We start from the raw sequence: 14,462 nt of genomic DNA on the forward strand, positions 1-14,462 counted from the left end.
GGCGAACGCCAGAAAAAGGAGCCAGGCTGTTGCTTTTTTTTTATTTCCCAGTATTAAATATCCGTATTTACACGTTTAACTCAGAAACTTAGAAAAAATAGATTTTTTTTACAGTAGGCCTGTTAGTTAGTCGAGTTCTGACGTTTCTCGGTCTGAACTCATCTTTTCTCCTTGAAGAAGCCTTTTTCCGTGCTGCTCTCCCTGATGGTGACCGTCAGGAAATTCATGGTGACGTCTGTGACCGTCACACTGTCCAAACTGGAGAAACAGGGAGTCCAGGGGGTAGCTGATGACGGTGAGGGCTCCGCTCCCCGCTCCTCGTGCTTCAGGTTGTCGCACTGGGAGAAACGTATCCTGCTCAGATCATAAATCCTCTCCCGGTCGCTTTTACGCACGCCTGCGTTGGCGCAGGCCAGCCCTGCGCTTGTCGCGCGCCTCTCGCTGCTGGATTTGGGTGTGATGGTGGTCTCCTCCTGAAACCTTCTGGTCAGCTGAATGAGGCTCTGCTCTGAGGTTTCTCCGTGGTAGGACATGCGTCGGGACATTTTAGACTCCTCCGGGAACCTGCTCCGTTTGGGGCACGGTTCTGGTGAGCTGTCCTGCTCATCATAGTAGAGATTCGGTTTGCGCCCTCGCTTTTTGGGTAACCGCATGGACTCTGGGTCTAGAGCCTCTGGTATAGGGGGTCTAGGCCTTCTTTCTGGCTCCGGGGCTCGGATGGGGACACTTTCACCCCGATTGACTGCGCTCGGTGGGAAGATTGTGGGAACCACGGCCCGTAAACCTTCCCGGGCCCTCGGTGTCACAACGTGCTCCGGGATAGGATAGGAAACCTGGATGCTTCTGGGGGTCTCTCTCCTGAACTCATACGTCTTTTCTTTGACTTTTGCTTTGGCCTAAAACAAGGAGAAAATCATAAGGCACCGTCTTATTAATATCTAATTCATGAGGGGTTCATCAAATTTAAACAGACAAGTCTGGCTGAAATAAAGACCTAAGGCATTGCCATAAAAGCGATTTAAACATTTGGAAATGGAAAAACAGACGAGCTCATAGTCTTTATATCATGTAATCATGTCACCAAAAACCTCTTCTGCCTAAAGTCGCTGAGAAGTCTCATTTTCTGGGACTTTTTCTTGTTCACCATGCAAGCAGGTGAGATGATAAACTAACATCTGGTGAAACATCAGAGGAGCACCTCATCACCTTCAGAAGAAAGGATTCGGATTTTGGTCCCCGCTTCTTCGGCCCGAACAGCTCCCGTTCGCGCTCCCTGATGGGGCAAAACCACCAGCATCTTATTAGGATTCATTCACAACAAAAATACACAAACAGGACGGCCATGATTAGTTATTTAAACGCGTTTTGTTGTAGTTCCAAATAAATAAATAAATAAACCAGTTGGTTAGAATAAAGCGCTGTAATCAACCCCCGCAGACAGATATGTGTGCCCCTCCCACCTTTCCTCAAAGGCAGCAAAGAGCCGTTCATCCAGAATATTTTCCTCCGGCTCCCACGTGCTGTACCTGCATCACAACAGAACTCGTGTCATTGCACGAACTTTTTTTAAAATATGTATTAAATCGCTCTGCAGCTGCGTAGCCGACAGTGGCGCACAGCGACAGCCATATTTATCTGAACTATACGAACAAAAAGCCTCTAAATGAACACGTCTTATTCCAAAATAACGCACAGGTACCCGCAAACAAATGACATGCGTCACAGGACATGCAACGGACAGGGAAGCTGTGAAAACAGAGCGTCATGGTGCAGTTTTGCGAGCGGCCAGGATGGAGCGCTGTCCTTCACCACACGGATTTTATGTACTCACTTCTGAGACCAGCCCTTCCATTTGACGAGATATTCCCAGCGACCCTGCAAAAACACACACGCACACCACCGTAAACACCCTGAGATCACAGCGAGGCGCCCATCGAGCGCGCGCGGACACATGTTTAGGTAACACACGCAGAAACGCAGCCAGAGGCGAGAAGAAGATCAGCGCGTACCCGTCGGATCCTCCGTTTAATGATGGACTCGGCTGCGAAGACGCTTTCACCGACAGCCGACAGCTCCATGCTTCACCATGCGCCGACTTTATTTCTCACTCTTTTATTATTATTAGTGAGGCTTCCCACCTTCTCGTCCTGGCTTCGGTTTGCTTAAATCCGCACATCCCATAATACGCAATCTGGAGTGGACGTCATCACGTCTCGCTGTGTTGCCAGGCACCGCGGTCGGGCAGGACGGAGCGCGGCGGAGCGCATTGGCTCGGTTGTTGCTACGTGCTCCGGGTTTGTGAGCGGAGGGGTGGAGTTCCCCCGCTGCTGGCGGCTGTACAGGAATGTTTGGCACAGCGGAGCGAACCGAGCCGAGCCGGAGCGGCGGGAGGGGGTCCAACCGCCCCACAGCGAGCCATTTGGAGATCTTTTTATTCTTGAGCGTCAAAAATGGAACGAAGCAGGAACTTGTTTCATTACTTAAATGTGAGGGGTGGGGGTGGGGGGGGTGGGGGGTGGGGGGATAACCCGAATAACCCATACACAGCACGTTGACTACATGGATATTCAGTCACACAATAACGGTTACAACATAAAATATTACAATAAACACGAGTAAGGAATAAAATATGTAAGTGTTTATTGTTACTTAAAGGTCAATGAGTCAATCAAACCCCCAGAATCGCCTGGGCCTGCAGCACGGCTCATCAGTATTTTAATAAATAAACATTATTATATTAATAAATATTTACTTTAGGATTCTTGTACTTGAACATAATTCTAAGAAGGGTCACGTGGCCTCTGATCCGTTTTGCGCTTCATGGGTGAATGAGTCCCGCATGTCTTCTAGAATCGACACAGAGCGCCAAAGACAGATTTATGTGCGCAAAACTAAGTAAAACAACAACGTCAGCATCTTTATAATGGTGAGTTCAACAGTGGACGTCAGGAGTGTTTCTGGTTGGGTTTTCAGGATTCCCTTCGGTTTCTGTGGCGCAGAAAATGGACGCTGGGTGTTTTAATTTTAAAAGAAAATGACTAAATTAAACAAACTTTAATGTTTTGGGAGAAACTAAATACTCTTATAAGAACTAGCTCCCTCCTTTAAAATAAGTGAAGACCCGCTGTTGGCAGCTGGAGTTTGTCAGGTCCTCGGTGAGCCTCATTGATCAAATTAATAATAATTTTACCAGCAAGTTTGGTTTCGGACGCTTTCTTTAGCCAAAGAATAATGATTATATTAATAATGATGTTAAAAAAATAAAATTTAAATCTGTTTTCTGTCGTTTATTTATTTACAATAATAGTAGATTTTTTTCTTTAATATTTTCCAAACACGTATGATAACAGTCGCCACGACAGACACATTCCGTGTTTTAGAAATAATTGTTTGGGATTTTAACTGTTTTTCTTCTGTAATTTGCACGAATTTAATAATAAAACAATAAATGCTTTTAATTGTTCTGTTTTCAATGTGTCTCCTAAATCTGGCTAAGAGGCCTACAACGTTGACATTTTCGGTATATTTTTATAGTTATTATTGTTAATTTTGTTCTTTTGATTATTCAGATTTTTCATTTGTTAAAGTGAATTTTATTTATTTTTGCTTAATTTTATTATTATTTGTGCTGTTGCATATCTTCACTCTTTTGACTAAAAACAAACAAAGAAATGAATAAAAAGAAAGAAAACAGCAATATTAGCTAAATATTACCCATAAAACTCAATAATAATTATTCAGCAGACACCCCAGACATGCGCACTCTCCTTCTGAAGGGTTAATCATTTTTCTAAATGAATGTAATCAAATAATAAACAATACAAACACGTGAACGTCTTTTCAGACTAGAAACAAGTTAATTCAGTTTCATATTTCAGTCCAAATATTCCCCAGATTCTGTTAGTTTGTCATGAGAACTAAAACACATAATGCGACGTCTGCAGGCCTGTGGGAGTTCAATCATCAATAAATAAATAAATGATGAATAATCCTCCACCGGAAGCTCCCGGGTGAGTTCGCTACCTGTCTCCTGCAGGTGATGTGTATTCTGACTGATGATTTTGGGGGGTTGGTCCTTTAGGGGTTTTTAAAATAAGCTGGTTAAAAATGTGACGCTGTGCTCAGGTGTGGGGTTTGTTTTTAATGCCAATTTTCTGCCGCTGCAGCATTTAAAACAATTACACAAATCTGGGATTTGGCTTTTTTCTTGCGCTGTGCTCTAGATTGCTTGAAATAAAACTTTAAAATCCAGCGCGCACCTCTAGAAACGCAATAATTAGAAGCTTTGTTGCTCATTTTGGATCTGTGGTTAAATTAAAGATTAAATTAAAGACAAATAATGAAAGAACTGATGTTTTCTGATGAAGAGGAGTCCGTCTGCTGCGCGGGGAGGACCCGCACCCAGAAACATTTCTGCTCTTCATTTTCTCGATCACGACTCGTCCGCTGCTGTCTGCCTGTTTAAATTCTCTCCGCAGCTCGAGCAGACAAAGGCGCGCACGCCGCGGACAAAAGATGCGTTGTGGCTGCCGTCGAAATATGAACCACCATTTTGATCCTCATCGCTGCGCAGACCGACATTTCCTGTCGGTGCTAGAATGGCTGAAGCCCGCACGGTTTGTGCAGACACGCACACGCACGCATGCACAGTGCTCGCCGCTGCTGTTCTCCATATTTGGGTGTAAGTCGGTGGAAAAGGCGCAATGGCGACACATGAATACAGAACCGCTGGCTCGATCTTCTCTGTCCTGTAGGAAGGCGACATGTTTCTTCTCCAGGTGGATCAGACTCTGAACGAGCGGCTGCAGCTTAAACGCATGCTGTTATTATAATATCCTCTGCACATTTACAGATAGTTCCCCATACATTATTGTAATAATCCACCTTCTTCTTGAATTAATTTATATAATTATTAATGCAGGCAGCACGGGCCTGCAGTGGGTCGCATGTTTAAGGTTCCAATCAGAGAAATTATTCAATTCATCCTGCAGAACTGCAGAGCGCGCGAATGAAAGCAACTTTGCGCACACGGCTGCGGCTTGATGATAAAGAGGGAATGTGAAACATCACACTTGCTCTATAAATATGTTCCCCTGCTCGAAGATGTTTCACTTTGACACATGACTGACTCACAGCTTCAAAGCCGCATAGACTATGGAGACATCTGACTGTCCGGTTCCTCCAGGTGGGTCTAGGCCTAAAGGGGATTCTATAAATTGCTCAATTAGACAAATTGTTTATCAAATGAATGAATAAAAACATTTTTCACACTTAGAAATGTAATTTTGGTGAGTTTTCCCATAGGCGGGTTAAAATGATCAATTAGTAATAGAGGTCAAGTTCATTTAAGTTGGACTTTAACTCCTAGTTTGGAGATAGCATGGGATTATTCCCAGATCCAGATGTTTTAAAGTTGTTTTTCCATTTTGCACGTTGCAAAGGTGAAAGACATGAGCAGGATTACAGATTTTACAATATTCTACCAAACCACATTTCTAAAACTCAAAATTCTTCCAGGAAGCAGAACTCCTCTCTCAAATTAAGTTCTGCGCTCCCTCTTGGCCTCCTGTTTCCTTTCAGTTTCCCCAGACAACAATCTTTGATGCAAGCACCTCCCAGAGACACCTCGCACATTCCAGGGCCTTCCTGTCAGAGCAATCCGCTCAAACTATTTCTGTCTGCAGCTCAGGCTGCTCCAGGCCTTCGGTGACCTCTTATGATCAAGGCTATGAAACAATTCATGAAAAGGTCACGATATCTGGCCCTCTGATGCTGTAACTGAACAAAGATTTGGGTGAAATTCTGCATTGTTGTGGCCTAAGCACAGATGCTTTAGCCGAAAAACAGCAGGTTATTATTAAATGTCATTCTGACTCTCCGTCTGAGGGATTATTTACCTTCCTTAAAGCCTTTCTCAGGATTACATAATGGCCTTCCCTCCCCTCCTCCATGCCTGTTTACATTCCTGCTCGGGGTCAGGCCCAGTAGGAAAATAATGCATGGGTAAGGTTTTAATAACACAAGTGACCAGCATGGTTATGCAACGCACACAGAGCCCTTTGTGCAGGATGGTTTGTGCTTATGCAACCTGATCTGTTTTTCCTACTCAGCCTCATAAAAACAGCCAGCAGCTTTTAATGTTTCCAAATAGTTCTTTTTTTTTTTGGGGGGGGGGGGGGGGGGGGGGCACACAAAACAAACGTGTCTGTAGAGTGAATAAAAAATCCAGAGCAGCATGTCAAAGGTCAGATTTATTGTGAAACATCCAAGAAGCTGAGCAAACAAGTCGGCCGATCTACTTCCAACAATCATCTGAGCAGAAGCAAAAACAAAATGAAGCAATCAGACGCGACTCACGATGCCGGGAAACGGCTTCTGCTTCTAAAACAACAATAAATATACGCACTCTTCATGTCTCCACTCTCATAGCCTATAGCATTCAGATTTGCATTCAATGTGCACGGAAGGCCATAGAGTACATCCCACAGCTTTCAGCAGCATGATTAAAATAGCTTAGACTCATTGGTTTGCAAGGAACGGGGTTTAGAGTCAGCTTAATCTCTCGAGGTTTTGTTACGACCCTGTTAGAACTTTTTATAAAGCGTATAGTGCTCGTGTACGCTGAACGAGATGACACCCTGCGTTATCTGAGGTAAACCAGGTGGGAGGTTTGATGAATGACACTGTTTTTGCTCTGTGAGCGTTTATGGTTCAATAATCCTGATGAGAATGAGCGGGCGGACTGCTCAGGAGTGTGACCGCGTGTTTACACGACGTTCAGACACACCTTCTTGTTAAACTTGCATCTCGTGGCAATTTTTTTTCCCTTTCTTTAAACAAACCCACAGAAAAACGTGGAACCGAGTCCATCCGCTGTGAGGACGCCAGCTTATCCTAACAGAGTGTTAAATAGTAACATGTGTGAGCTGCTCCTCCACTAGTAATGACACAAGTGAATATATTCATATATATATATATTTATAAAAATGATTTAAGTGCTTTCAATTTGAGCCGTGATCACAGTACACTCAGGTTATCTCTGCTTTCCGGACCAAAATAAGAAATTATTAATACAAAGCATATAAAACTTCATAAATTTTAGGATATAAGTTTGGTTTTAGAAAAACAGCATGTTTTTCAGCTCCAGGTGATTTATTTATTTATTTTTTTACATGGAGCATCTCCACCTGAATGCATTCGCTCAAATATTCGAGGGCACTTTCTTGGCTACGTCGCAGAGGAGTTACAGTATAAAACATCATAGCAAACCTTTTCAGTTATAAATGACAGATTTGAGTATCTGTACAGATTTGGGATGTTTTTACATATGCACATATGAACACGAGTCCTGCTTTGCTCCTCAGAAGGGAACGTATTCCTTAAAGGTGATGGTGAGACTGTTTGTTGTGATGTCCGTGATGATGATGTTTCCCATGAAAGGGGAGAGTTTTTTATTCTCTTGCTCTTTAGACGTGTCCGTGGGTTCCTGCGTGTCCTCGTGGACTGGCGGAGTGTCTTTTACCGTGGGTTGGGGGTCTACCTGCGGTTGGGTTTCTGCCTCCACCTGCTTCCTGTTTTTGTGGCAGCTGAGGTCCATTGGCTCGTCTTGGCTTCCTTCGGCTTCGCACGTAGGTGAGCGGCTGTCGCGTGGGCCGCTGCAGTGGAGGTCCATGGGTTTGTCCTGAGGGGGTGCCACCGCGCTGCAGGGAACGCTTAAGCTCCTTGACGCCAGAAAGACTTTGCTTCTGTCCTCGACAGGATCGGAGAGCTTCCGCTTCCGGTCGCCAGGGAACGAGGGTATCCTAATCTGGTCGACAGCTGTAGGCATTGGGATGTTGGTGTCGGCAGTCCAAGATGTTGGTGGAGAGCTAGCGGTGAGCTGCAGGGGCATGTCTTCCGGTAAATCCGCTTGACCCCGAGCCACTTCAGTGTTGTACTCCTCGGCTGTGCTTGGTGACGGTTTGGAAAAATGCCTGTCCTTTGGAGAGCATTTTAGAGGATGCTCTGCGACAGAGATGGGCCTGCTGTTGCAGATCTCTTTGGGGATACTGCTCTCCAGGTGGTCAGAAGGTTTGGTGCTTTGTGCTTTGTCCTCTTTTGACGAGTCCCTGTGTTTGTCCTTCGCTCCGTGGACTTTGTTGCTGTCCATGTATTTGCTCATGACAATAACAATGCGTCCATTCTTGTTTTTGTTCTTGATTATCTTCATTTTGCTGCTAACAGCAGTCGGTAGAGTCGCCTCCTTGGGGTTGGGTTTCAGTGCATTCTCACTTTGCGCCTCTTTAACAGCTGGTTTCCTCACTTCCACAGCCAGCTCTTTGACTTTGCTTAAGCAGCCAGTGTCTTTGTCCCGGATCCATTTCTGCTGCAGGGCCAGAGGTAAGTTCCACCCAGGATTAGTGGGCTTACTGGCTGGTTCCTGAACTTTGACCACCTCCTTAAGTCTGGACGCCTGTGTGTCGTACATATGTGGGTCCGGCTCATAGTGGTGGTGCTTCTTGCTGTTCAGCTGGTAGATAAACTTCTTTTTGCTGTTGGCCAGCTGATCGGCAGGCACTTCCGCGTTGCCGGGCTGGTAAGGATGGTGCTTCTTGCTGTTCAGCTGGTACTGTTGAGGCTGGGAGCGCTGCACCTGGATGGGATCAGGCTTGATTGTAGCCTCTATGTCCTGAGATGTGTCCTCGAAACCGGCTGGAATGCTTGATCTGCGGGCGAATGAGGGTACCTGAAACAAAAGACACAGCACTTCGTTAGACTTTAGCTTAGACGTATAGAGACTACTGTGGGCCCTATGAATGTAAACGGGGTCCTAAATGGATACGCTCAAAACTGAAGGTGAGTCCTTTTCACTTCTTCCCAAAATTGTTTATTTAAACTAGTTGGATGCATTATTATGCATTAATTTTAGCATCATTGTTGATTTTCCTTTAGCCAATACCGTGCTGCAAATGTTGGACTTTTAAAAGTGTCTCAAAACGTTTGTGAGAGTTCTCCGTGTTCATGCATGGGACACAAAGTCACCGTGTCATGTCACTAGAGTTTAAAACATTTTCTAAAAAAACTAACAAGAGAATTGTTCCTCCTTATAAAGTTGCAATGGTCCCAAATGCCTTCCTAATTGGGTTTTCATGAGTAAGAACCGAAATTAAACGAGGATAAATGACAAACCAATCTAGACACTTTTCAACTAAGTTTCAGGGAGAACATTTGCACAAGAGAACCAATTTGTTAGTTATTAAATCACAAAACTCAGCCATGTCCAAAAAAAAAAAACATGCATCATCTTGTGTCGCAAAACAGTCACAGAAAATCTCTAACAGGCATTAAAATGATCAAATTCCCTTTAGGGTTAGGGTTAGTAGCTCGCTCCAAATCACAGCACAAAGTCATCTGAAAGTTATTTACAAAGCGAAACAATCCAATTGAAGCTTTTTATTAAAACATGTTGATAAAAGGTCTGTAAACTCGATATCTCTTCATAGAACAGTAAAATAGTTCCAGGCATACAAAGAAATCTGTTACTTCCTAAATATCCTGAAATAAGCATTTCCAAAGCGCAGTCCAGGGGCCATTTGTGGCTGCCCATTCCTAAAGCTTTCACCCCAGCAGCTGCATGCATACTCAAGCCTTTCAAAGATCAAAATAAAACGTCCAGTCAGTTTAACCCCCCACCCCACTCCCTCCATGCACAGGCTGACCCTGCAGCCGTCAGAGGGGCACTGCAGCGGAACACTCAAGACGCCGTGGCTGCAACCCCAGGTCACTGAAGTGCCACCGGACATGTCACGCTCTGCTCCTGATTGCCGGCCACGTGTGAGCCGGCCTCTCACTCTGCAACGCTGCACAGCAATCAGGACAAGCTCACAAAATGTGATCACGCTTTCAGTTTGGTTCTGCAAACCTCACGCTCAATGACATCCCACTGGCAGACTGTGTTTTTTTGCGTGGGTTAGGTGTTTAGCACAAGCTAACAAGCTAAAGCTGGTAGAAGAGCGCACAAGAGCATTGCATTTTCAACCTCACGCAGCGAGGCATGCTTGTGTTCAGATAAATTCTGCTGAAATATACTACTAGCAGCAGGTGTGGCATCTTCTCTTTCCGGACATCTGACGGGCTGAAACTCTGAAGTGTTGCAGTGACTCGAGATATTTCCACTATAGGGAGATGAAACAGATGAATACCTGAAGCAGGAGATGCTTTGGTTTTGGTCCTCTTTTCCTGTATCCCATCAGCTGCTCCTGCCTCTCTCTGTGGAAGGAGAAGATGATTAGGTTGCATTAAAAATACAGGTTTGGTTCATTAGTTTGCTTCTATTCAAGGTCAAAAGTGGAACAGGGATTCAGAGGATAATGAGCATCCACACGTGGGCCCGCTGCAAAGCATTGCAGTCCTTATTTGCATAGCTCCCCGTGGTAATCGACCCGTTCCATATTCTCATTATCCCGGAGAAATTCAATTAAGGCTAGAGCGGGGGAAATCTCTCCTCAGCTTTGAAACATCCACCCTCCTGAAGCATATCCTCCGACAGTGGATCTGTGAGCAGGATATGAGGAAAAGAATGCTACTAGCTAACATCTGGGATGCTAGCAGCTACGCTATCAACATACAGGGTTTCTAGGTGAAAAATGACCCTCCCCATACGAGCCTTGACTCAGCACCTTGTCATAAATAACCAGCGGTGGGTGAAGGCCAGCTGTACATATGCTCAGTCAGACATCACCCCGACGGCGCTGGCCTCTTGTTACAGATGTTCTAAACCATCACAGCTGCCCGTAGAGCCGCCCACACTAAACAATCCCCCTCGCTGCGATTTCAAGCCAGTCTAACGGGGTGACCCTCATTCACACAAGATTTGGCAATTACAGACTCCCTCGTCGAATCCCCTCCCCCATCCACAGGGAGCAGAGAGGAATCCACACACACAGAGCGGCAAGGCAGCTCCCCGTGACCATCAAACACACACACACACTCAGGCAGGCGGGGGGGAATATGAGAACGGTACACTGGAAACGTTGAGGAGAGCTGTGTGTCAATTAGCCTTTTCAGAAAAGCAAATTCCTTTCCCCAGACTGTCTTCACTCAGTCCCATGAGCAAGGCAGCGGCCTATAGAGGGAGTGTCTGTCAGGCCTCATGGGTGCGCGCACACACACACACACACACACACACACACACACACACACACACACACATGAGGTGCGGTTGTCCATCCATCCAGTTTCTGACCCCGCTTGTCCATGTAGGGTCACAGGGTTGGGGGGGGGGGGGGGGGGGGGCTATCTCCAGTGGTCAAGGGGCAATCAGGTGGGGTACACCCTGGACAGAGAGCCAGTTCTTCGCAGGGCAACACAGAGACACACAGGACAAACAATCATGCACACACACACACACACACACACATACAAAGAGGTGCTGTTGTGTGAGAGATTAAATGACCACAGCATTTGAATTAATTAACATTTCAATGTCTGGTTCGGATGGTTGCAGACACAAGGCTGACCCGTTACCCTAAACACGCCGATTCAAGCATCCAAGAAGACATGAGCCCTAAAACCACAACAAACCCGTGACTGGTCAGCTGATCTCCCGCAGCCGTAACTGTCTCCTGTTTGCACAAAAGCCCTCATTTTACAGTCTGATCTGCGTGGCAACATGGATTTCCCATTCTTCCCGATCATTCTGATGAAAGTGGGAAACTGTCTTAAATGGATGCATCCATTTGCATTCCTGACCAAATCTCATGATGTTAAATAAGAACTTCAAATATTCAATTATCCCCCATGAATTGAATTCTCCTGTATGGATTCAGGAATTATCATCCTGCTTGTCCCCTGGGTGACTAGACCTATGAGGGGGTGGGAGGGAAGGGGGTAGATAGCGCCCTCCTCCCATGCCCTTATATGGACATGGCTGAACTGGAGGATGAGCGGCCTGCGTGGTGCGAAGTCCACCTCTCTCTCTCCCTCTCACCTGTGCTGAAACGAGACCAGAAGTCGCGGGTCAAGGATGTTTTCCTCCGGTTCCCATGTGTTGTATCTGCAGAGGGAGCAAAACAAACACGCTGTCAGTCAGGGAGCTGTCACGTGCATAGTATCTTTTTTCAACTGATGCACACAGAGGCCTTTCTCGCTCACACACACACACACATTCCCACAACATGGTGCAGGTGAGACAGACCCGCGTAAACATCCCCTGACTCAGTTTAATCCCACAAACATCCTAAAAGCATCCTGACACAAACATCACAAACCCGCGCAAGCTGCAAGTGCGACATAACAAACCGTGTGTGTGTGTGTGTGTGTGTGTGTGTGTGAAGCGCTCGAGTCGGCCATTTTAGCGCCACTGTCTCGCAAATTCGCTGGCAGAGCAGAAATAATTAAAACGGGATTACATGGCCGTGCACCCCCACCCCCTCCCTCGCATAAATTGGTGAAGGCATCCGCGGATCCACCGAGCGGGGCACAAATGGCGTGCGCGCGCGCGCGTCCCTCACTTCCAAGCCGTCATTAACAGGAATGCAGATGTGCTTTTGCAGAGACACTTACTTTGGGGACCAGCCTCGCCACTTCACCAGGTACTCGATCTTGCCCTGTGGAGGTGGCGGAGGACATTCTCATATCAGCATCATCATTATTCTCAGTAATCAGATTTTCCTGCATGGCGCACTTCTTCTTGCACGTCTCCTCCTCCCTGCGGCTTGCTTTACCTTTCTTATGCGCTTCTTTTCGATGCCCTCCACCGCAAAGACGTGCTCTCCGGCGGCAGGGAGCTCCATGGTTGCTCGGTGAGACGTCGGTCTCGCACCGTCGGTGTGCAGCTCTCTTTTCTCGGTGCCTTCCGTGCGCGCTCGGGTAGAGTTTTCCGGTTGTATCCAAATTCGACGGTCTCTCTCTCTCTCTCTCTCTCTCTCCCTCTCTCTCTCTCTCTCTCTCTCTCTGCACACTCCTCCAGTCTCTCTCTCTCTCTCTCTGCACACTCCTCCAGTCCTGGCAGTGAGCAGAGATATCCACAGCAGCTCTTTTCGTGCTTCTGCTCGGTGCGTGACGTCATGAAGAGGAGGAGGATGGGAGAACGGGGAGGAAGGGGGGTTGAAGACCTTGCAGGGCGAGCTGGACCGGCGGGGGGCATATTGATGATTTTTAATGTGTCATCTGATTACAGAAAATGTGTGCATCTGTGGTTGACTTGTTCACAAAAACAGATGGAAATATTATGTTTCACTTCTAAAATCCCATAACCTTAAAATGTATCTAAAAGAAAACGATCAGGATTTATCAGATGAACAGGAAAAACACGTTTCCAAACACGTAGCACACTTTTAAGCGTGGCACTTCCACCAAAAATCAACTGAACGCTAATGTTAAGCCACCTGTCCTCTGATAGAGTTTCAACAAACACACCAAAGGAGGCGCCCAAAGCCTCTGTTCAAGCTGATGAAAATGGGGGGAAATCTGTTTCAGTTGGTTATCTCGACCTGTTGGAAATATCCAGACTCCATATTTAGGTCACGCTGTCTGACACCGCTCCAAGTTACCTGTGACACCTTTCCATGACTCTCTCATCTTGTTGGCCCGACAGCCCTACCGAATCCTGGTAATGGTTCCCTTCCAAATCTACACCAAATCCAGCAGCTTAAACCACTTTAGTAGAGAGCTTGTTATCCATGCTGTAAATGTCATCCACATGGAGACAACAGATTTATGGGGAGTTTATTGGAAACATGATCTTTAAAACCTGCCTCCGTGCGCAAATTACCCATCTACCGCGCGTAAATGTCACCGAAACGAAAGTATTTATTGTTTGTGGCGCATGGAAGGTGCAAAAACAGAAACGAACGAGCCAAAACCGATGTTTCCCCCTTCGTTCTAAAAATAATTCAGCACCAGAAGGGTTAAATGAAGCCTAAGCAGAGCGGCAGCGGCCAGCCTATTAAACACGGGCACGATCTATCTCTGCCCTGCCATATAAGGTAATAGACCAAAAGCGCAGGAATAAGGAACTCTGCGCACATTTATTCTTGACTTTGACTTCGGATTGGCGTGCAGGGGAGGGTTACGGTCGTGGTCGTTGCAAACACGCTCAATGAAAGCCAATAATTTACGCACGGTTTGCGTTTTTCTCCTCCGTGCCCTTCATCCGCGCGGCCAGGCAGCGCATACGCCCTGCTCCCCATAGCAACAGCATTTAAAATGGCAAAAGAGCCCCACTCGGAGAGAAAACAGCCAGTTTAAGTTTGTCACAAACAATTCCGCAGAAAACCACCCCAGCTTCTAATCACCACCTTGTCACGTTTTCCTCCTAATCGAAACGCACCGACAGCGTTTGTTTTTGTTTTGCTCCTTTTTGAGCTGCGGCAATTCTGTCAGCTTTGTTTACTCAGCAAGTACCCAAAATACAAATTATGTGCCATTTCATGTTTGTACTGACGAGAAGGACGCCTGGAGTCTGCGTCAATGCGCAGATA

At 46.2% G+C, this 14,462-nt stretch overlaps 2 protein-coding genes across 2 annotated transcripts; both read right to left on the bottom strand.

The window, feature by feature from the left end:
• Window positions 1–27: 27 nt before the first annotated feature.
• On the bottom strand, window positions 28–2,298 carry cbx8a (chromobox homolog 8a (Pc class homolog, Drosophila)). The gene is made up of 5 exons (XM_015945669.3): window positions 2,010–2,298; window positions 1,832–1,875; window positions 1,461–1,526; window positions 1,207–1,273; window positions 28–896 (listed from the first exon to the last, which is right to left on the bottom strand). The coding sequence occupies exons 1-5, from the start codon at window positions 2,076–2,078 to the stop codon at window positions 159–161; spliced, it is 984 nt and encodes a 327-aa protein (XP_015801155.3). The 5' UTR covers window positions 2,079–2,298; the 3' UTR covers window positions 28–158.
• A 3,940-nt stretch (window positions 2,299–6,238) lies between these two features.
• Window positions 6,239–13,447, bottom strand: cbx4 (chromobox homolog 4 (Pc class homolog, Drosophila)). The gene is made up of 5 exons (XM_015945668.3): window positions 12,705–13,447; window positions 12,544–12,587; window positions 11,969–12,034; window positions 10,182–10,248; window positions 6,239–8,725 (listed from the first exon to the last, which is right to left on the bottom strand). The coding sequence occupies exons 1-5, from the start codon at window positions 12,771–12,773 to the stop codon at window positions 7,361–7,363; spliced, it is 1,611 nt and encodes a 536-aa protein (XP_015801154.1). The 5' UTR covers window positions 12,774–13,447; the 3' UTR covers window positions 6,239–7,360.
• Window positions 13,448–14,462: the final 1,015 nt, after the last annotated feature.

The sequence above is a fragment of the Nothobranchius furzeri genome, chromosome 12, assembly GCF_043380555.1.
Source record: "Nothobranchius furzeri strain GRZ-AD chromosome 12, NfurGRZ-RIMD1, whole genome shotgun sequence".
Taxonomy (NCBI): domain Eukaryota; kingdom Metazoa; phylum Chordata; class Actinopteri; order Cyprinodontiformes; family Nothobranchiidae; genus Nothobranchius; species Nothobranchius furzeri.